Here is a 24,034-nt window from a genome sequence, read left to right on the forward strand (position 1 = left end):
GTATTGGATGAATCTAAGGTAGTACAGACTGCAATATGAAACATATTCTTGTGAAAGAAATATCCTTTAGCTAAAGAAGAAAGGCCTTTGGATATGATTCTTGGCCATCTACTAATTGAAAACTAGTATTCATGCTCTGGAAATTTGTGAAATTACAATAATTCATTAAATCAGGTACAAATAATTGGTGAATGTGCACTTTTGAAAAATGCCATTAAACAGATATTGGTTCATTCAAAAGTGTTCTCAGAGAAGTAACAATGATGACTCTTGCGATGTGGACTTTAAGAGTCGGAAATGATCTTCTTTACATTGGAGAAGAGATTGAAAAAGGACATGAAGCAGATCCTCGCAGTTTATAGTGCAGTGAATAATGTAGATATATATCAGTTACTTAGCATGGCTTGCTAAGTACAATTTTCCCATGGAGAGGGAGAGACACCATTGGAACCCATTCTAGAATCAACTTACCTGATATTTTCCAAAAATATTACTGAACATCTTGGTCTCTGTTTACCAGAATCGGAGAGTGAGAGAGCTGAAAGATAGTGGCAGCAAGTCTCAATGGCTCACCATGCAGGAATACTCTGAGTGAAGTGAACAATTTGTAAGGATTTAAACAGGACTCAAAGATTTGCCTAGCTTTGGCTAGATGGAGGAATCTCCAGAGTAACCAGTACAATTTGCAAGGTACATTTAGCAAGGCTTAAGTGCGACTACAGATTAGAGTTAATATTTTTCCCTGGCGGTAATGACTGTCTGAGACAAGCTGTCAGCAAAATAAATTAATGTCCTATTGATTAATCCTGTTACAAAAGGTCTGGATTAACATCTAATGAGGAACATGTTTCAGGTGAGAAAATTGAGACAATCTACTCAAGACCCAAATTCCATGGAATGGATGCTTTTTATTGAAATATCATCCGTTGAATGCAATTAATATTGAATATTGAGATACCCAAAGTAACTGTTATGATTCCTGTAGAGACCAATAATCTTTTAAAAGGAATTTGAATCCCCAGTTACCAACTTAAAGGAATTGTATAACAGGATTTCAAGTTTTAAGAATTTATTGTAACAAACAAATGAAGAGTCAAAGGACTCAAAACATTAACTCTCTTTCTCTCCTAATAGATGCTGGCAGACCTGCTGAATTTTTCTGGTGTCCTTATTTCAGGTTCCAGCATCCACAGTATTTTGCTTGTTTAAACTAGAAATAACATTGACAAAACACTATTTCATGGGAATTTATACTCTAAAAGTGAAACAAAATGTCCTCGTTAATGCTTTCATCTGACAAAAAAATCTCCCTTCACTGTTATATGCTGCCATTTAAGTAGACACTATTCTCCTGGAACCAGTCCAAATTGATTTGTAGTTCCTAAGGGCTTGCATCCGTTCTTTTCCTTTTCCACCTGGGTAACCTCTAATCTCCAAACTGTTTTTTGGAGTGAGCGTTACTCTGGAGATTGCTCCATCTCACCAAAGCTAGGTGAATCTTCCAGTCCTGTTTAAATCCTCACAAACTTGTTCACTTCACTCAGAGTATTCCTGCATGGTGAGCTATTGAGACTCGCTGCCTCTATCTTGCGGCTCTCTCTTGCTCTCACTCTCCGATTCTGGTAAACAAATTCCAAGATCATAGAATAGTAAAATCATAGAATTTACAGTAGAAGATTTTCAGTAATATTTTTGGAAAACATCGAGTAAGTCGATTCTAGAATGGCTTCCAATGGAATCCCTCCATCTCTAAGTCCACTTCATGGCAAAATTAAGCAGATAGGAATTATGTCCAGGTAGACATGGTAATTAACTACCCATCAGACTCCCAACTTCATTTTAACTTGAAACTAAATAGACAGTTTAAAGTAGAATAATTTTTTTAATGTGTTCCTCAGACTTTGGAAACTAACAATCCATTTACTGTTCACTGATGCTTTGACCATTGTTCACATATCCCCTTGCACCTTCTTCCCAGTAATGCAACCTTTTTAACAACCAGAATTCAGAACAGGTCACATGATTCCCCCCCTCCTCCTCTCCCCCCCCCCCCCCCCACTTTGCTCTCAGTTCAAGACCCAACCCAAACACAATGATGGTATGAACCTCACATTTGTAACAGTAACAGAAGTACTAATGGTTTGTCAAATAATTCAACAATGCTGATGATTATTAACTTTGAAAATGCTGGCTAATTGAAGTGAAAATAAAATATATATTTCTAAATCCACTGAATTGCTGTTTAGTGCTTTAGACTGTTTCATAACCATTTGATGCAAATGTCCGGAATACAGCACCGCATATTAAGAAATTCTATTACTTTTGTGATAAACCGCCATAAATTATTCAGCTCCCATATTTGTAATTTATTGGTTCTTTCATAGTTAAAATAAATCCCATGATGCAACAGTACAGGGATGATAGCTTGTATTTATTACTTTAAAGCTAGCAATGACAACTGTCAAAACATCCTGGTCACTCTTGAGTTCCCTTTATTATTGACATGGAAAATCGATAGGCCAAAATGGGTGATGAGTGGAATCATTTCTCAGCTCAGTTACTTGATAAAATGCATCATACAGAGAGTTTATATCTCAGGTTCGAAAGGGTAAAATGTTTTTTTCCTGATTCATTTCACATCAGGAGTGCTGAACTTGAAAGCATTGGCGTAGCACTGCTATCAGCAGTTGTTCAAATGATCCATATCCTACTCAGCTGGGAAAAGAAGGGATTGATGCAATACCCTCATAGTGAGAGGAGGTTGGAGGAGGGGTTGCAAAGCAATTTATAGATATGAAACTTCTGAAAATTGAATTACAAACGTATTTCTCTTAGAAAGTAACGTTTTTTGAAAATAGTTGCATATTGAGGTGGTGTTGCTGACTGAATAGGATCTGAAGGATGAATCTGAATGCCTGCTCACCCATGGCCCACTTGAGACTCTTAAGTGACTAATGAATGAGCCCTTGTGTTCATCCTCCTATGGCCACAGGCATTTTACCCACAACAGCGTATAAGCTGTCCAGGAAAATCTGTCGACACATGTGGCAGGGACAGGAGGAGGTTGCCTCACATTCAACCAACCTGTGCCCATTGAAGCTCCCTTTCCCCCCCCCCCCCCCCCAACACCCTCCCAAGATGTTTCCCCTCTTCCCCAACCCCAATATTCCTGCCCCACCCCCCCACCTCCAACCGTGATCACTAACTTATCTTCATCTGGGTTCCATGGTTCCTTTTCAGCTCCTGTTGATATGGCTGGGACAAAAGAGTTGCCGGTATTTGATAGTTTGGCAGCTTTTGCAGGCATGACTTCCTCTCCGATAGGGAGGGAAGGCCTAGCTCGCTCCAATTAAAGTCTGATGACCATTAAATGGCTGTAGAGCAAGTTAGCCAAGCCCTTGGTTCAGATGTCCAAATGTTAACAAGGCCTATGCCTGTAAGGTGATTACTCTCCGAATATAAATCCGGATAATTTTAGCTACTTCACACTGAGGTGAGTCAGAGGCCAGCTATATCTGCATGTAAATTTCAGGATTCAGGTTAATAATTGGATTCCCTTTTTTCTGATTGCTTTGTATTTGTAACACAGTGTGATATCTGGTGTTTAATGGTGCGTACCGTACACAAATCTCTAATGTGCAATAACATTCTTAAAGGGACTACAACTTTTTTTTAGGAGTATGTAATCGTTTGAGATTGTTGTGGTATTTTATTGTTTTCCAATTTAATTGGAATATGTAGAGAATGTTAATAGAAAATCTGTTGCCTATTATCTTCATGTCTTCATACAACTAATCAGAAATGAAACATTTACAAGAGTTTAGCAGAAATAGGATTATCCTTAAATAAGTGGCAACCTGGTAAGTGGTTCCTAAAACATGAAATTTTGATATACCTCGGTCAGTGATGGAACATCGACAGAGTTCTATTTCACTACCCAAGTTAATGCTAATAATGCTGGTTGCTTTTAAAATTCCTGGATGTCACCATTGATATCTACTGGCTGCAAACTACAATTGCAACTCACTCTGCAGGCTCCATGTCCATATGGAAGCATTGTTGAATTATGAGACACCAGCTTCTAGGAATATCAAGGTGACCAGGGAACTCAATTCTAATGCTTTCAACTCATGTCAGGCTATCACAGGTCATACCTGCACTGTCAATCAACTTTCATTTGGTATATTTATCAAATAGTTTGTGATTGATTGTCTTACAGAAGTAACACTTCCATCGCCTATCCCATTAGGTTTACACAGATGCATTCTGGAGGTTAATTACATGATATTTAATCATGTGACATTTGATCTTATGGCACTCAATTGTTGCAGTTTGCTTACAATATTGCACTTAACTTAACTTTCTTAGGTCTTATGTATCTGAGCATCTTTGCCTACCGTGTTTTTTCTTAAACTGGTACATCAGTTAGTATTGCTGCTGTCAAGATAGCCAACCTCAATAAAATTCCAGGATGGAATGAATGGCTGAAGTCAAAGATAAGCAGCAGCTATGAATGCCTGAGAAGTCGACAATATGTTGCAAAGCTAGTCTCAGTTATAGTGACCATGTTTTGATTGCGGTAAAGATCCATCTAATATCCTTTAGGGAAGGAAGTCTGCCGTCCTTACCTGGTCTGGCCTACATGTGAATCCAGATCCACAGCAATGTGGTTGATTCTTAACTCCCCTCAGAAATGGTCCAGTAAGCCACTTGGTTCAAGGGCAGTTAAGTAAACAAATGCTGGCCTTTCCGGCGATGATGAAAGAATAAATTAATTGATAATTCTGGCCACAGAGGCACACACCTCTACTAGCAATATTGCTTTGGTGATTAATTACCAATCCCAGGAAACTCCCTTGCAATCTAAATTACTTAAAAATAAAAGAGCCAGAATTTTTCAACCCCGCGCCGGTTCGGAGAATCCCCGGTGGGAGGGGGGGGGGGCGCGAGAATCGCGCCATGCTGCCTGACGCCAGCTCGCCGATGGGCTGTGTGGCCTCCGGTTTCGCGGCCAAATCCCGCCGGCGTGGGTCACGTATGGTCCCACATGGCAAGACCTGGAAGTTCTGTGTGCGGGGCCCATCCTGGTGGCGGGGTGGGACAATCCGATCCCGGGGGGGGGGGGGGGGCCTCCACGGTGGCCTGGCCCGCGATCGGGGCCTACCGATCGGCGGGCGGGCTGGTACCGTGGGGGCCTATGGTCCTCCGCACCGGGCCCCTGTAATGCTCCGCCATATTGCCCGGGGGCCGGCGCGGAGACGGGAACCCACGCGGAATCATGCCGGCCGTGGCTCACATGCGCGAACTCGGCCGGCGCCGACCTAGCCCCCTCGGAAAGGAGCCTACCTGATTATCGAGGGCAGTTGACGCCGGAGTGGTTGGCCCCGTTTTTCACGCCGTCGTCAGTACTTGGCTGCGGGATTGGAGAATTAAGCCAAGATTAATCCATTTTATATCCATTAATTCCTTTGATATATATTTTTTCAAAAACATTTGGTATTCCCCAATTAAAGATAATGGAATGAATTTGCATAAGGCACAGGAGAGGTAGCTATAGTCAGTAAAGCTTGTTGTTTTTCCAACTTCTAGGCATTCCCAGCCCAGGTTGTTGTAATTTTGTCTCTCTCTTTCTGCCTTACTGATTCGGGATAGTCAACACGGATTCGTGAAGGGTAGGTCTTGCCTCACAAATTTGATTGAATTCTTTGAGGAGGTAACTAAGTGTGTAGATGAAGGTAGAGCAGTTGATGTTGTATACATAGATTTTAATGAGGCGTTTGATAAGGTTCCCCATGGTCGGCTCATGAAGAAAGTAAGGAGGTGTGGGATAGAGGAAAATTTGGCCAATTAGATAAGTAACTGGCTATCATATAGAAGTCAGAGGGTGGTGGTGGATGGAAAATTTTCAGACTGGAGCCCAGTTACCAGCGGTGTACCACAGGGATCAGTGCTGGGTCCTCTGCTATTTGTGATTTTTATCAATGACTTGGAGGAGGGGGCTGAAGGGTGGGTCAGTAAATTTGCTGATGACACCAAGATTGGTGAAATGAAATGAAATGAAAATGAAAATCGCTTATTGTCACAAGTAGGCTTCAAATGAAGTTACTGTGAAAAAACCCTAGTCGCCACATTCCGGCGCCTGTTCGGGGAGGCTGGTACGGGAATTGAACCGTGCTGCTGGCCTGCCTTGGTCTGCTCTAAAAGCCAGCAATTTAGCCCCGTGTGCTAAACCTAGATGAGGTGGAGGGTTGTTGTAGGCTGCAAAGAGACATTGATAGGATGCAGAGCTCGGCCGAAAAATGGCAGATGGAGTTTAACCCTGATAAGTGCGAGGTGATTCATTTTGGTAGAAAAAATTTGAATGCGGATTACAGGGTCAACGGCAGGGTTCTGAGGAATGTGGAGGAACAGAGAGATCTTGGGGTTCATGTCCACAGATCTCGGAAAGTTGCCACTCAAGTGGAGAGAGCCGTGAAGAAGGCTTATAGTGTGTTTGCGTTTGTTAACATGGGGCTTGAGTTTAAGAGCCGCGGGGTTATGCTGCAACTATACATGACCCTGGTGAGACCACATTTGGAGTATTGTGTGCAGTTCTGGTCACCTCATTATAGGAAGGATGTGGAAGCATTGGAAAGGGTGCAAAGGAGATTTACCAGGATGCTGCCTGGTTTACAGGATAGGTCTTATGAGGAAAGGTTGAGGGAGCTAGGGCTTTTCTTTTTGGAGCGGAGGAGGATGAGAGGCGACTTAAAAGCGGTTTATAAGATAATGAGGGGGTTAGATAGAGTGGACGTTCAGAGACTATTTCTCGCGTGGATGTAGCTGTTACAAGGGGGCATACTATAAGATTCAGGGTGGGAGATATAGGAGGGATGTCCGAGGTAGGTTCTTTACTCAGAGAGTGGTTAGGGTGTGGAATGGACTGCCTGCTGTGATAGTGGAGTCGGACACTTTAGGAACTTTCAAGCAGTTATTGGATAGGCACATGGAGCACACGAGAATGACAGGGAGTGGGATAGCTTGATCTTGGTTTCAGACAATGCTCGGCACAACATCGAGGGCCGAAGGGCCTGTTCTGTGCTGTACTGTTCTATGTTCTATGATTACTGCAGCAGCTTTTCCAGCACTACTGTGCAAGTAAGAGAGACAGAGACAAAAAACAAAGAGTCATACACTAAGATATATATTTTTTTAATTTAGAGTACCCAATTATTTTTTTTCCAATTAAGGGGCAATTTAGCTGGCCAATTCACCTAACCTGCACATCTTTGAGTTGTGGGGGTGAAACCCACGCAGACACAGGGAGAATGTGCAAACTCCACACGGACCGTACCCAGGCCCGGGATTCGAACCCGGCTCCTCAGCGCCACAGTCCCAGTGCTAACCACTGCGCCACATGCTGCCCCAGGCATACATTAAGATTGAGCACAGCCGAGCATGAAAGTGAGAGGGAACAAAGCATAAAATGAAACAGAGAGCAAGAAAACACTTTGGTAATAACTACGTGACGGGGGAGCAGATAGAAAACAGTGCATAGGGCAAGAGAGATTCATGAGCTGTATGCTATGGGAAGGAGAAAGGTTGGTGGCTCATTTTGCAGCACAGGCTGACATCTGAAAATGTCAGGGGTAAATTGCTGGAAAAATACTTGCTAATTTTTCATGATCAAATTCTCATGACCAGTTTAAAGAGAATTAACATGCTAACCTTTAAGTGGCTGCGTCCCTTTAATGAGCTTCTGCAGCTCCTGATATTACAACAATAGAGTGTAAAATTCTATTCCCTCATTATTTAACTTCGAAATACTGTGCACAGTTCAGGAAGGAAACGCACATTAAATTTTTTAAAATTTGTTCATGGGATGTAGGCATCACTGGCTGTGCCAGCATTTATTGTCCATCCCTAATTGCCCTTGAGGGGACAGTTAAGCGTCAACCACATTGCTGTGGGTCTGGAGTCACATGTAGGCCAGACCAGTTAAGGACGGCAGATTTCCTTCCCCAAAGGACATTAGTGAAGCAAATGGGTTTTTACGACAATCGGCAATGGTTTCATGGTTACAGATTTTTTAATTGAATTTAAATGTCACCATCTACAGTGGTGGGATTTGAACCTGGGTCCCCAGAGCATTAGTCTGGGGCTCTGATTTACTAGTCCAGTGATGATATCCCTACGTCACCACCTCCCCCTGAATGTATGTTCCACAAAGTTAGTATCTGATTGGCTATGCTCAATTTAGGTAAGCACAGTAAGAAGTCTTACAACACCAGGTTAAAGTCCAACAGGTTTGTTTCAAACACTAGCTTTCGGAGCACTGCTCCTGCCTCAGGTGAATGAAGAGGTATGTTCCAGAAACATACATACAGACAAAGTCAAAGATGCAATGTCGCATTACATTCATCCCCCACCATCTGGCCTGGGCTTGCGAAATCCTACCAACTGTCCTGGCTTGAGACAATGCACACCTCTTTAACCTGGGGTTCCCCCTATCTATGGATCTATAAAGACTTAATGTCCTGCAAATGTTCACATTCAAAGCATTGTCTTGCATCTTTGACTTTGTCTATATATATATATGTTTCTGGAACATACCTCTTCATTCCCCTGAGGAGGGAGCAGTGCTCCGAAAGCTAGGGATTTGAAACAAACCTGCTGGACTTTAACCTGGTGTTATAAGAATTCTTACTGTGCTCACCCCAGTCCAACGCCGGCATCGCCACATTAATTTAGGTAAGTGCGATTCTTCAGTTCTATGATCTCTGCATCAACCTCAGAAATTCGTTTTTTTGGCAAAAACTTTGAGAGATTTCCCCACGGGCTGGGAAATAATGCTTATTGATTCCAGGTAAATAAATAAATATTACTTTATTTCACAACTGCAAACTGATAAATAGCTAGACTTGACCCTCCTGGGCATTAGAATGGCATCAGGGGGCTCTAGAAAAATTGAAGTAAATAGGAATCGGGGGAAAAACTCTCCAAGCTGAGAGTCATGCCGAGTACAGAGGAAGATAGTGGTTGCTGTTTCAGTCCTATCCTCTCAACCCCAGGACTTTGTTTTAGGAGTTCCACAGGGTGGTGTCCTGGCCCAGCCATCATCAACTGCTTCATCAATGATTTTCTCTCCATCGTGAGGTCAGAACTGAAGCTGTTTGCTCATGATTGTCCAGTGTTCAGTGCCATTTGCAACTTCTCAGATTCTGAGTAGTCCATGCCTGCGTGCAGCAACTTCTGGAGAACAGTGTGGTTTGACTGATAAGTGGCAAATAACAGTTATGCCACACAAGTGCCAGGCATGACCATCTCCAACGAGAGGGAATCTAACCATTGCCCCCTGACATTCAGTGGCATTACCATCAATGAATCCTCCACTATCAACATCCTGTGGGTTACAGTTGACCAGAACCTTAACTGTACGAGCCATATAAAAACTGTGGCTGCAAGAGTATGTCAGAGGCTGGGAATTCCGTTGTGAGTAACTCACTGGCTCACTCCCCAAAATCTGCCCAGTATCAGCAAGGCATAAGTCAGTGTGGTAGAATATTCTGTATTTGGATTGGATTTGTTTATTGTCACATGTGCAGAGGTACAGTGAAAAATATTTTTCTGCGAGCAGCTCAAACAGATCATTTAGTACATGGAAAGAAAATAAAATAAAAAGAAAATACATAAAAGGGCAACAAAAGGGGCAGCACAGTAGCACAAGTGATTAGCACTGTAGCTTCACAACATCAGGGTCCCAGGTTCGAATCCCCACTGGGTCACTGTCTGTGCGGAGTCTGCACATTCTCCCCGTGTCTGCGTGGGTTTCCTCTGGGTGCTCCGGTTTTCTCCCAAAGTCCAAAGACGTGCAGATTAGGTGGATTGGCCATGCTAAATTGCCCCTTAGTCCAAAAGGTTAGGAGGGGTTATTGGGTTCCGGGGATAGGGTGGAAGTGAGAGCTTAAGTGGGTTGGTGCAAAATGGCCTCCTTCTGCACTGTATGTTCTATGTTCTAAGGTCCACAATGTAAATACATCGACACCTAGCATCGGGTGAAGCATACAGGAGTGTAGCATTAATCAGGTCAGTCCACAAGAGGGTCGTTTAGGAGTCTGGTAACAGCGGGGAAGAAGCTGTTTTTGAATCTGTTTGTGCGTGTTCTCAGACTTCCGTATCTCCTGCCCGATGGAAGAAGTTGGAAGTGTGAGTAAGCCGGGTGGGAGGGGTCATTGATTATGCTGCCCGCTTTCCCCAGGCAGCGGGAGATGTAGATGGAGTCAATGGATGGGAGGCAGGTTCATGTGATGGACTGGGCTCCGTTCACGACTGTCTGAAGACTTTGTCTTGATGACTGCAGATCCAATCAACTCCAGAAGCTCACACCATCCAGGACAAAGCAGTCTGCTTGATTGGCATCCTCTGCACCACCTTGAACATTCACTGCCTCCACTACCAGTGCACGTTTGACGCAGTGTGTATCATTTTCAAGGTGCACTGCAGTAACTCACCAAGCCTCCTTCAAAAGCATCTTCCAAATCCACAACCTCCACCACTTAGAAGGGTACAGACAGCAGACACATGGGAGCACCACTGTTATAGCCCGTACAGGTCTTAGTGGATAAGCATGATTAACTACCCCATGGATCTTGCAGAATACGAGCTCCCCTGATAAGGGGGCAGGGGACCCTTAACAATATTTGGCTCCATAAATGGAATTGGCCAATAAGGCACCAACTAGAGAAGACCCAGTAGGGAACCACTGGAGCTGCGTATAATAGTAATTCTAAAATAAAGTAAGTTTTCGACCCAATAGATGTGGACTCTACAAAAACCACCACCTGCAAGTTCTCTCCCAAGTCACACACCACCCTGACTCAGAACTGTTCTTTCTATGTTGCTGGGTCAAAAATATGGAACTCTCTCCCTAACACTAATATTGCAGTGTTTGCAACACATGAATTACAGCCGTTCAAGAAAGTAGCTCGCTGCCACCTTCTCTCGCGAAGTTAGGGATGGGCTGCAAATGCTGGTCTTTACAGCGACACTTGCGTCCCATGAAAGAGTAAACAAAAGTCATTTTGCCTAAATAAATAAATAAATAGTAAAACCCTGCATTTAATATGATGGAGCATTTCACCTGAATACGTACCTAAATAAATTGATACTGTTACCTTTCAAGACCAAGGCATAACAAAGCATAAAACTGCAGTGGTTCAAGAATGGGCTCACCTTTAGGGCTGGGCTATAAATGCTGGCCTTGCTATTTCCCTGCTTCTGATGGACAAAAAGGAAGGAAAATATTTTCTCCTGTGCATCACAGTAGCAGTATAAATTCTTGGATTTCCTACACATGGGTAGAAAGCCAAGCTCTGTGTTGTCAACGTTTACTGCTGTCTGTAATGTTTCATTCAAAACTTCATCCTGAAACCTTCCTCCAACTTGAGCAGCGGTAGTCTTAATTAATTAAGTTGTCATAGTTGTATTTTGTTTTATAATGCTCTTCTAAAACACCTTGGGCATTTCATTAGGAGGCACTATATAAATATATGTTGTTATTGTTGTTGAGTTCTAATTATAAAATATATTAAAAGGAAATATAGCTGGTATAAACATGTAGAATAAATTGAGTTATAACAATCAACTGTGAATTCTTCCCATCAAAGTCCTTCTCCACTGGCCAGTTTTCTCACTTGTCAACGTGTTCAGTTCTAATATTATACTTGCTTACTCTAAGCGTGAGAGATTAGTTGTGTGCATAGTAAATCTTTGCCTTCAATGTTACCTCAGAAAAAGTTGGAGTTCATTGTTTATCTAAGGTTTTATACCAGAAAAATATCCACATATTCCAGTTTGTTTTGCTGCTTCTAAAAAGGGTTTCTCTTGACATTTGCCAAATTCCACGACTTTAATATAGAATCAAAAAGCAGAAGTGCATTGGCTGGGATGAAAGAATGGAAAAGATTGGGAATTAGGTGGGATATTGTCACAGCGAGATATGTAGACCCGGTCAAGGAATTTGGAATTTAGTACACTGGGAAGCGTGAAGCCAATCGACATGTCTGAGGATAGGATGTGAAAAGAACTGAGTTTAGAAAGTCCCGTCACTCTGTGAATGGCCACTTTTGTGTTCAATCATAAAGTCACAAGTATTCAACACTGTTAAATTTTGAGCCATCATTGTTTTCTGACTATTGGAACCAATCAGGTACAAGTGTGAAGAAAAAGCATAATACCTGAGGTTTGTTGGAGAAATATGTGTATTCGCGATAGATTTTACATACAGATATAGATGCACTTGTACTACAAAATACTGGATACTTAGCAAAATACTGGATCATTACTGTGTAAGTTCTGCTGGTTTTGCAAGGAAAAAAAATAATCACATGGTTGCATTGGTTACTTCCTTGTAGCTGTTTCCTATCGTTACTCTTGGTGGCTGCTGTAGTGTGGAAAATCAAACAAACTTGCTGGGCGTCACAAAGGAGAGAGGTAAGAGATAGCAGTGTTACTTATAATCCAGTACAATCCAGCATTGATAGAGTTATTAATTAATTGAACCTTCTTCCATTTAGCGTGGATATCCTACCTTTAGAGACAATCAAAATGTTGCTGATTTGTTATTCATTGGCCAGAATTCAATCTGCAACTGGCTCACAGAAAATAATGTAATTTGTAAAGTAAATAATGTAAAGCACAAAGATAATTGACAGAAGTTTTCAATTTTACAACTGTAAAGTAATGAAAGGTTCTATAGTGGTGAACAAGACTTCTGAATTTTTCGCCAAAAATTTTTGTTTCTCTAAGATGTGTCCAGTGAGCAGACTGAACCAAGCAACAGTTTGATATGATTGAGTGACCTGTTGAAATACCTTTTGAATTGGTAACCATAGTTTGATTCTGGATTGTACGGGGAAATGTTTAACTCTTCAGCTTGTAGGTATTTTATAAATAATGGTCAAACTTGGAACCATTAGTGTGATATTGTGTGTGTGCCTATATTGAATATGAGAGTAGTGCAGTCAATATTATGTGCTATCCATGTAGTACACTTATCTGTCTTCTGGATTGGATTTTGTTTATTGTCACGTGTACTGAGGTACAGTGAAAAGTATTTTCTGCGAGTAGCTCAACAGATCATTAAGTACATGAAAAGAAAACAAAAGAAAATACATAATAGGGCAACACAAGGTACATACATAACATTGTTATAAATTATCGTTAGATAATTATGATAATTATTAAGAAACATTGTTATAAATTATCATAAGACAAATTCAATTGATGATTACCCTAATTCAGAGGAATAATCTAAAGGAGTTTCTTCGCTGACAAAACAATTTGAATTGCGAAACCCTTGATATATATTGTTTTGTATAAATACAGTAAGCCCATTGGCAATTGGAATATGACTTCTGTGCAAAGTTGGAAAGTTACAAATGTTTTCATTCAGAGAAGGTTATGTTGTGATATTATACATTGTGTTTGTAGAATATATATTGAGAAAACATAACCATAATGATCCTTCAAATAAGTTACTTATTGTGTGATAATATATTGGAGAATCAATCTTGGACACTGAATATTTTTGCGTTGGTTATTGGTAGAAATGGCATTGCACTATTCTTCTGCAGATGCAATTCATAGGTGGCATAGTATAAGAAATACAGATAGCTCGCATGTGTTCAAGATAATAACTTGGGAGAAGAGTTGCAAGTTTGATGCTGTAAATCTTATTGAATTATGTCTTGCTGCACTGCATCAGTGAGCACATTTGCGTCATAGTTTTTTGGCTCTAAAGGATTTAACAGTTTATCAGTATATGCATCGACACTGATGTATATTTTGCAAGGATCCTTGAAACTCCTTGGCTCTACTGTTGCGGATAATTGCAAAATAATCTTTTTCAATTTTTGTTGTTGGATTCTTCCATTTTGAACTCATAAATAGTAGATGTCTGTTGACAGCCATGTTTTGATTGGCAAATGATTTAAGTGCATTTACTACAGATAAATGGTGCTAATTGGCTAAGTACATCTGTGAGAGCAGGCCTGTGACAGGTGGTGGGAGGACCAGCAAGAGGAGAAAAGCCAATTTGATCTTGTTTTCATCAATCTACCTGCCACAGATTCAACAGTCAATTTCAGCCTAAGTACCCGCCATTGTATTGCACCATGCAACTACAACCATGCAAAATGGAATAGATTCAGATTCAAAAGCTGAAAACTTAAGCATGCTTGAGCATTGTGGCACCATGGGCCAGCAGCAACAACAGAATTATATTCTATCATAAACTGTAACCTGGTAGCATACCCCTCACTCGACCATTGCCTTCAAGTCAGAGGATCAACCCAGGCTCAAAAAGATGTGTACAGATGCTTGCCTGGGGCTGCAAAGGGCTTGTTTAAAAATGAAGTGCCATTTGCTGAAGCTACAACACAGGACTGCATACCAAACAGTTCAAGCAGCATGCTATAGAGAGCGTGAAGCTCTACAGCCTTGCCACATCCTGTCATTGATGGTAGTGCATATTTAGGCAACTAACAGGAGGCGAAAGTTCCATGAAAAGTTCCATGAAATCCCCATCCTCAAATAATGGTGGAGCCCAGCATGTGAGTGAAAAAGCCAAGGCTGAAACATTTGCTGAAACTATCGTCACTGGAAATGCTGAATGAATGCTTCATTTTGGCCTCCTTTTAATATCTCCACCATCACAGAAACCAGTCTTCAGCCAAATTCACTCAAAGTGATATTAAAAAAGACTTAGTGCACCAAATGCAGCAAAGACCCATGGACTTGACAAATCCTGGCTTAATTCTGAAAATTAGTGCTCCAGAACAAGCTGTATCTCTGGCCAAGCTGTTCCAACACAACTACAGTACTGGTATCTACCTGACAAAGTGAAAAGTTCTCCAAGTATGCAAAAAGCAGGGCACATCTATTTCATATAACCATGTGAACATATGAATGAGGATCGAAGTAGGCTACTCGGCCCCTCAAGTCTGCTCTACTGTTCAGTAAGATCATGTCTGATCTGACAATAACCTCAAACCCACAATCCTGCCTACCCAAGATAAACTTTCACCCCCTTGTTAACCAAGAATCTATCTAGCTCTGTTCAAATATTCTCTATTCAGAATCAATTAAAATACTCTGGGCGGGATTCTCTCAGCCCGCGGCAGAGTGTCCACACTGTCGTAAACGCCATAGCGTTTTACAACGGCGTGAACTGGCCACTCCCGGGACTAATTCTGGCAACTGCAGTGGAACAGCACGGTGGTTCACGGCGCTCCAGCTGCCGATCCTGGCGCGAACCGGGCGCTGCGGGATCCGCGCATGCACAGTGGCGCCGGCGCCAACGCGCGCATGTGCAGTGACTTCCTTCAATGCCCCGACACAACATGGCGCAGGACTACAGGGGCCGGCGCGTAGGAAATTAGTCCCCCAGCCAGAGAGGCCAGCCCGCAGATCGGTGCGTCCCGATCGCGGGCCAGGCCGCTTCGGAGGCCCCCCCACAGGCCGCCACCCGACCCATCCACGCTGAGTTCCCGCCGACTGAGAGCAGGTGTGGACAGCGCCGGCGGGACTCAGCGTTTCCACGACGGCCGCTCAGCCCATCCCGGCCCGAGAATCGGCTGGCCAGCCGCATAGAGCGGCTGGCGACCGGCGCCGCGCCAACCACGTTCTGCAGAGAATCGCGTGCTGGCGTGGCCCGGTCGCGGGGATTCTCAGACCCGGCCCAGGGCTCAGAGAATCCCGCCCCTCTGTTTCCACTGCCTTTTGAGGAACAGAGTTACAAAGAGTTACACAACACTTCGAGAGAAAAATCATCTCCTCATCCCTATCTTAAATGCAGTAAGAAGTCTTACAACACCAGGTTAAAGTCCAAAAGTGTGTTTCAAATCACTAGCTTTCGGAGCACAGCGCCTTCCTCAGGTGAATGAAGAGGTATGTTCCAGAACATATATATAGACAAAGTCAAAGATGCAAGACAATGCTCTGAATACGAGCATTTGCAGGTAATTAATTCTTTAGAGAGCCAGAGATAGGGGTAACCCCAGGTTATAGAGGTGTGAATTGTCTCAAGCCAGGACAGTTGGTAGGATTTCGCAAGCCCAGGCCAGATGGTGGGGGATGAATGTAATGCGACGTGAATCCAAGGTCCCGGTTGAGGCCGTACGCCTGTGTGCGGAACTTGGCTATAAGTTTCTGCTCGGCGATTCTGCGTTGTCACGCGCCCTGAAGGCCGCCTTGGAGAACGCTTACCCGAAGATCAGAGGCTGAATGCCCTTGACTGCTGAAATGTTCCCCGACTGGAAGGGAACATTCCTGCCTATCGCCAGATAAACGGCTGCCACCTGCAAACGAACCCTAATGTTGATCCTTGCAGGGTGAACTTAAGTCTAAGAAACCCAGCCATGTAGCTAACCCTGATTTTGGGGGCTTTGAGTCCCTCCATGCTAACAATATCCGTCTCCAGGCTACCAAGGAGGCAAAGGCCAAAACGTCAGCCTCTCTCGCCCCCTGGACACCCGGACGTACGACACTCCAGAAATCGCCACCTCTGGACTTGGCGCTACCCTCGTTTTTAGCACCGTGGACATGACCTTGTCCTGTATCCCCTGTGGCAGTAGAAGCAGAAAGGTCGAAACCTGCCTTCGCACAAAATCCCTTATCTGCAGATATCGAAACCCATTCCCCCCCGGCAATTCAAACTCCTCCACAAAATCCTCTGAACATGGAAAGCTCCCATCAATAAATAGATCCCCCAGTCTCTCAATCCCTGCTCTCTGCCACCTCTGAAAGCCCCCATTCAGCCTCCCCGGGTCAAACCGGAGGTTGCCACAAATTGGAGCCCACACCGATGCTCCCTCCACTCCCATATGCTTCGGGCAATGCCCCCAAACTCAAGAGCCGCCACTATCTCTGGGCTTGTGGAGTACCGGGCCGGCAAGAATGTCAGAGGAGCTGCTACCAATGCCCCCAAACCTGTGCCCTTACATGAGGCCCCCTCTACCCGCTCCTAAAGTTCCTAACGTTCGACAGTGCTTCCCATACCGTTGCTGCCAAAACTTCCCCCGTGTCATTTATCTCCAAATAGTTCTGAAAGGCCTCCCTCACCCACCCACACACACCCTCATCTGCGTCTTACTTTTCTAGACTCCCGTGGATTCAAGCCTAACCTGTTCAACCTTTCCTCAATCGTCCATTTCTAATATTAGCCTGGTAAACCTTCTCTGAATTGCTGATTCATTTACAAGGAGATAAATACTGGACACAGTAGTCCAGATGTGATCTGAGAGTCCTCCCTGCACAACTGAAGCATAACCTCCTAACTTTTCCAATCAGTTCCCCTCACAATAAACAATAACATTCCATTAGCTTTCAGAATTACGTAATGCACCTGCATGCTAGCCTGCTTCAGCAGTTTACTATTAAGCATCAACAAACTGATGGGAGATGTTGATAGTGCTCTGAAGTAACACCTGCTCACTGATGTTCAGTTCCAGTTCCACTCTGCTCCAAATCTTGTTACAGCCTTGATCCAAATGAGGACAGAAGAGCTCATTTCCAGTAGTGAAATGATACGGATATCAAGGCAGCATTTGACCAAACATGGCATCAAGGAACCCTAACAAAATTGAAGTCAACAGAAATTAGTGGGGGGAACTCCTCACTTATTGGTGTCATTACCTAACACAAAGGAAAATAGTTATGGTCTTTGGAGGGTAAGTATCTAAGTCCAAAGACTTTGCTACATATTTTGTTGGGGCAGTGTCCTTGGCTCAACCATCATCATTTTCCCTTCATCACAAGATCATAAGTGGCGATATTCGCAGATGACTGCACAATGTTCAGTTCCACAATTCCTTGTGCTATGAAGCAGTTCATCCCTCCTTCGAACAATATCTGGACAACATCCTGGCTTGGACTAAGAAGTGACAAATAACATTTATGAGACACAGTGCCAGGCAATGATCATGTCCAACAGCAGAGTCTAAGTCATCATTGACCAGAAACGTCACCGGACTAGCCACATAAATGTTGTGGTTGCAAGAACAGTTAGAGGTTAGATGTTCCGTTATAAGTAACTCATTTCCTGATTCCCCAAAGCCTGTCCCACATTTACGGGGCACAATTCAGGAGTGCAGTGGAACATTTGCCTGAATTAATGCAGATCCAACAATACTCAATAACTCTAGAACGTCTAAGATAAAGTGGCTTGAGATTGGCACCCCATTCACTTCCTCGCCCACCAAAACATCTTGGGCGGGATTCTCCATCCCATCAGCCCCGTTTTCCGGCATGCCCCCGCCGGCAGCAGGGTTCTCCATTCACGCAGCCGGCAATGGGGTTTCCCATTGCGGGCCACTCCATGCCGTCGGAAAACGCTCAGGCGTGTGTGCGCTGCTGATCCCGCCAACGGAGGATCCCGCAGCTTGTCTCTAATGTGACATCTACTGCCCAGAAGAACAAGGACAGCAGGCATATGGGAAACCAAAAACTCAAATCACACACTACCCTAACTTGGAATTACATCAAATGATGCCAAAATCCTGTTACTCCTTATCTAATAGCACTGTGGGAGTACCTGCATCGCACACACATAGATGGACAGTAAATGCTGGCCTTTGCAGCCAGTGAATGAATTAATAAAAAGAAACAAGCACATAATTGGAATTGTTCATACGGTGATCATGTATGACATTGAGAACTTGCCGATGATTCCTGTTCCTTGGAAATGATTTTTTTTTTTGTCATTATTTTGCAAAAACACAATGTGAACAATATCATTCCTATAGCTTGGTGTAATACTTTATTGAGATGATGAGGTGCTTCTAGTTACAATGATCTGCAGATTCAGCTCTTTCCAACTTCAGTTCTTTCAAGTGTCTATTCCTCAGATGCAAACAGATTTGTAAGAGAAAATGACAATGAATGTTTCTTCAAGTTTCTTTTGGGCAAATGGTAATTATATAATTGTATCAATAAATGCATTTGTTGCAAACAATACATTCAAATGCCAGTAGGTCCTGTAAGTGAGCTTCTTGCCAGGAGTGTTATGTGGTGCTAAATGTTTGAGCTATTTTGTTGGAATGTGTTATGGGCCAGGGTTTTGAGAACCCCAAAGGGTATCATGGAATTCCCCTGGCCCACAACTTTTAATAGATTGTGGTATGGGGAGCACACAGCCCACTCTACAGGTGTGGTACAGCAGAAATGGAAAATGAACTCTATGAACTCAAGTTAACCTTTTTAAAACATACAGTGAACATCTTAGCAACCATTAATTCAAATACACCCCCAAAGAATACAACACTAAGTAATGATTAAGCTGTCCTTTTAACATCCACAAGACTTAAAAAACCTTCAAAACAGAAACACATCAGGTTAAAGTCACTACTGTTATGAGTTTAAATCACCAGGATCGATTTACAGTCCTTAGATTACAGAGAGAGATTCATACACCTTCTGGCTGTGACTGCAGCTATCCAGCTATGAAAACGAAACTAAAAACACACCCTGTAGCCTGCTCAAAAACGAAAGTAAAAAGCTGACAGACAGCCCAGCTCCACCCACTCTCTGACATCCCTGCAGTGGTAAACATCCATTTCTTAAAGGTACTCTCACCACAGATATTTATACACCCCCATTTATAAACACCCATTTCTTAAAGGTACTCTCACTTGCCATCTCCCCCCAAGAAAAAAAATAAACCATCAACTTCAAGATGGTTTCATTTTTCACGTTTTCACTATTCTTTAAGAAATGCACACAGTAAATATACTTTTTTGTTTTAAAAAAACAACACACGTAAACAGGTATAATAATATAGTCCATTTTTTTTTTGTTCTTCCTCCAACTGAGACTCCTTCTCGATTGATAGTCTATTTGGCAAGAAGGCCTCTGCACGATCCGTCCATTGCTCTACGCCTCGGCATTTCTCTTTACAGTCAGATACTTTAGTTCAATCTGATCACAGAGTCCCTTGCAATACTCCAACACAGGAGCATTGGTTATCACAGCTTTCAGGCAGTCAAATGCCTGTTGAAACCCCGCTGCCCATTGAAATTTTCGACGTTTCTTCAGCAAGTTCATCAGTGGCGCAATCACGCTACAAAACGTTTGCACAAATGTTCGATCAAATCCACTCATGCCAAGAAATCACATTATTTCCTTTTGTCTTGAGGGTATCGGAAACTCCTCAATAACTGTTGGTTTCACATCCCGTGTGACCATTCGACCCTGTCCGATTGTATGGCCAAGGAAAGTGATTTGGGCTTTTCCAAATTCACTTTTGGCTAGGTTTACCACCAGACCCGCCTCCTGAAGTCGATCGAATAACTCCATCAGATGTTTTAAATGTTCTGTCCATGTCTGGCTGAAAATTACCAGATCGTCGATGTATACCGCACAATTGGGTAATCCTGAAACGACTGTATTAGTTAACCGTTGAAATGTGGCTGGTGTGTTTTTCATGCCAAATGGCATAACTTTGAATTGGTATATACCATCTGGAGTCGCAAAAGCTGAAATCTCCTTCGTCCTTTCGGATAAAGGTACCTGCCAGTAACCTTTAAGTCAATCCAGTTTGGAAATAAAAACTGATTGTCCCACTTTCTCAATGCAATCCTCCAAACGTGGGATAGGATAAGAGTTCATTCTTGTAACTGCATTAACCTTTCTATAGTCCACACACAACCGTTGCGTACCGTCTGGTTTTGGTACCATCACTATGAGTGAGCCCCATTGGCTACAACCCACTTCAATTAAGCCATTTTTAAGCATACTCTCAATCTCTTTGTTAACCTCTGCCAATTTTAAAGAGTTAAGTCTATATGGATGTTGTTTGATTGGAACAGCATTTCCCACATCTACATCATGTGTAGCCATTTTAGTACTTCCCAATTTATCTATACAAACTTCCCCACGTGTTATCAATAACTCTTTCAGGTCAGTCCGTTTTTCCTCTGGAAGGTAACTCAACAATTCATCCCAATTTTTAAGAACATCCTCGTTTTCCAATTTAATTTGAGGTATGTCAAATTCACAGTCATCTGGATTTGGTTCATCACTTTGAGTTAGAATCATTAAAACCTCCTCCTTCCCTTTCAAAGTACCTTTTAAGCATATTTAAATGACACACTCGGTGACTCTTCCTTCTATCTGGTGGTTTTTACCACATAATTCACCTCACTTAATTTCCTTTGAATCTGATAAGGTCCACAAAACGTTGCTTTTAAAGGTTCACCTACCACTGGTAACAACACTAAAACTTTATCCCCACTGGCAAAACTACGAATTTCGGATTTCTTGTCCGCTACCCGTTTCATCACATTTTGTGCAGCTTTTAAATATTGTCTAGCCAATTCAACTGCTCTATTTAATCATTCCCTAAAATTTGACACGTAATCCAATAATGTAAGTTCTGATTTCTCACTCACCAATTTTTCCTTAATCAATTTAAGTGGTCCTCTTACCTCATGACCAAAAATTAGTTCAAAAGGACTAAATCTGGTTGACTCATTCGGTGCGTCCCTAATTGCAAACAGTACGAATGAAATTCCTTTATCCCAATCCTCTGGATAATCGTGACAATAAGCCCTCAACATTGTCTTTAATGTCTGATGCCATCTTTCTAATGCTCCTTGCGATTCTGGATGGTACGCAGTTGATTTAAATTGTTTTATTCCTAAGCTATCCATAACTTTTTTGAATAACCTTGAGGTAAAATCTGATCCTTGATCCGATTGTATTTCTATGGGTAGTCCATATCTAGCAAAGAATTTAAGTAACTCCTCCACAATCTGTTTAGCTGTAATATTACGTACTGGAATGGCCTCTGGAAACCTAGTAGACACATCCATTATAGTCAAAACATATTGATTCCCACTTTTTTTTTAGGAAGCGGTCCTACGCAATCAATTAGGACCCTTGTAAAAGGTTCCTCAAATACTGGAATGGGTATTAAGGGTGCTGGTTTTATCACTGCTTGAGGTTTCCCTATCACGTGACATGTGTGACATGATTGACAAAATTTAACTACACCTCTATGTAGTCCAGGTCAATAAAAATATTTCTGGATTTTAGCTTGAGTTTTCCTTATTCCCAAATGACCTCCCACTGGTACCTCATGTGCAACTCGCAACTCTTCACCTCTCTTTCTATACCCTACTAGCAATAGTACTTGATGAACTTCTGCCCACTTTTCATCCGCCTGCATATGTAAAGGTCTCCATTTTTTCATCAAGACATCACTTACACGGTAATAACACGCTGGTATACACACAGATTCCGCTTCCGTGTATGCTTTCTGATACATCCGTTTTATTTCTATATCTTTTTGTTGTAACTCCGCCAATTTTCCTGAACTAAAAATATCCGCCTCATCCTCCACCTGTTCTTGTTCTTTTTCAAACATCTGATCAAAAATAATTTCTGATAATTGCACTTCAACTTCATCTTCACTCTTTGATTTCTCCTCTTGTCTTAACCTGTGACTTTGCGACCTTGTTACTACACAATCCGGAAAAATCTCAGGATATTCAACCTTCAACACTTCAGTTGTCTGATTTTGCACTGACTTATCAACCACAGTAGGCTTCACTCCCACCTGCGATTCAGCTATATCATTACCCAAGATAAACTGCATTCCTGGACAAGATAGTTTCTCTATTGCTCCTACTACCACTTCACCACTCTTCACTGGACTTTCCAACCTTACCGTATATAATTGAACACTACTCCTCTCACCCTGAATTCCACATATTACCACCTTTTCTGGCAACATTCTTCCCAAACTACATAACTCCTCATCTGTTACCATTAAAGATTGACTAGCTCCCGTATCTCTTAAAATTGTGACTTCTTTACCTGCTCCTCCTGATACACATGAGTAAACTTTACCCATTCAAGTAAATTCTTTAAAGAGATCTGGCACCTTCTTATCAATCACCTCTTGATCAGGCTGTACAATCTTTTGCACTTCGTTCGCTTCACTTGGGCTTTCCTTTCCCACTTTAACGAACTCCACTGTCTTATCCTGTTTTACCACATCAGCCTTCCCAGTGCTTTTCTTCAACCACCAACACCGTGACTTTACATGGCCTAGTTTATTGCAGTGAAAACATTTGAAACTTTTCATTTCTTTTCCACCCTCCTGGATTTCTTTTTTAATCTGAGGCACACTCTCCTTATTATCTCCCATCAGATCACCTTTACCTTTACCACTTGAGTATTTCTCATGTCCCCAGTTTCTGTCACTCACAGGATGAAACTGATGTCGGAAACCAAGCTTTGATTTAAGAATTAATTCATAATCACCTGCCATGTCTGCTGCTAATCTTGCAGTTTTAACCCTCTGCTCTTCCACATGAGTTTTCACTACATCAGGAATTGAATTTTTAAACTCCTCCAAAAGTATAATTTCTCTGAGAGCTTCATACGTTTGGTCTATTTTCAAAACCCTTATCAATTCCTCTCTTTCATCCTTTCAAACTCCATGTATGTTTGACCAAATTATTTCCTTAAATTTCTAAACCTTTGCCTGTAGGCTTCAGGCACTAGTTCATATGCACTTAAGATGGATTTTTTCACCTCCTCATACGTCCCAGATACCTCCTCCGGTAGTGATGCAAACACTTCACTAACTCTACCTACCAGCTTTGTTTGAATCAGCAATACCCACATGTCCTGTGGACATTTAATTTGTTTAGCTACCTTCTCAAATGAAATGAAAAAGGCTTCCACCTCCTTCTCATCAAACCTTGGCAATGCTTGGACATATTTAAATAGATCCCCTCCAAGCCTTCGACTTTGACGCTCTTTCTCACTATCCTCATCACTATCATCCAACTGAACGTTTCCCTTTCCATCTGCCAATTTTAACTTACTGTCATGTTTCATGGCCATTTTCTGAAGTTCAAACTCTCTCTCTTTATCTTGTTCCCTGATCTGTATCTCCCTTTCTCTTTCTTTTTGTTCTGCTATTCTTTCTTTTCTCCTTTCTTTCTCTCTTTCTTTTTCCTCTCTCTCTCTTTCTCTTTCTTTTTCT

At 42.3% G+C, this 24,034-nt stretch overlaps 1 protein-coding gene across 1 annotated transcript in view; it reads left to right on the forward strand.

Annotated features, from left to right (window-relative positions):
* The window catches only part of atrnl1b (attractin-like 1b), a 1,392,850-nt gene that overhangs the window by 925,005 nt on the left and 443,811 nt on the right, over positions 1–24,034 (forward strand). The window contains exon 26 of the mRNA XM_072479459.1: positions 12,393–12,471. Within this exon, the coding sequence (XP_072335560.1) occupies positions 12,393–12,471 (79 nt within the window). The remainder of the gene's footprint in view (positions 1–12,392; positions 12,472–24,034) is intronic.

This window comes from Scyliorhinus torazame, chromosome 16 (genome assembly GCF_047496885.1).
Source record: "Scyliorhinus torazame isolate Kashiwa2021f chromosome 16, sScyTor2.1, whole genome shotgun sequence".
NCBI lineage: Eukaryota > Metazoa > Chordata > Chondrichthyes > Carcharhiniformes > Scyliorhinidae > Scyliorhinus > Scyliorhinus torazame.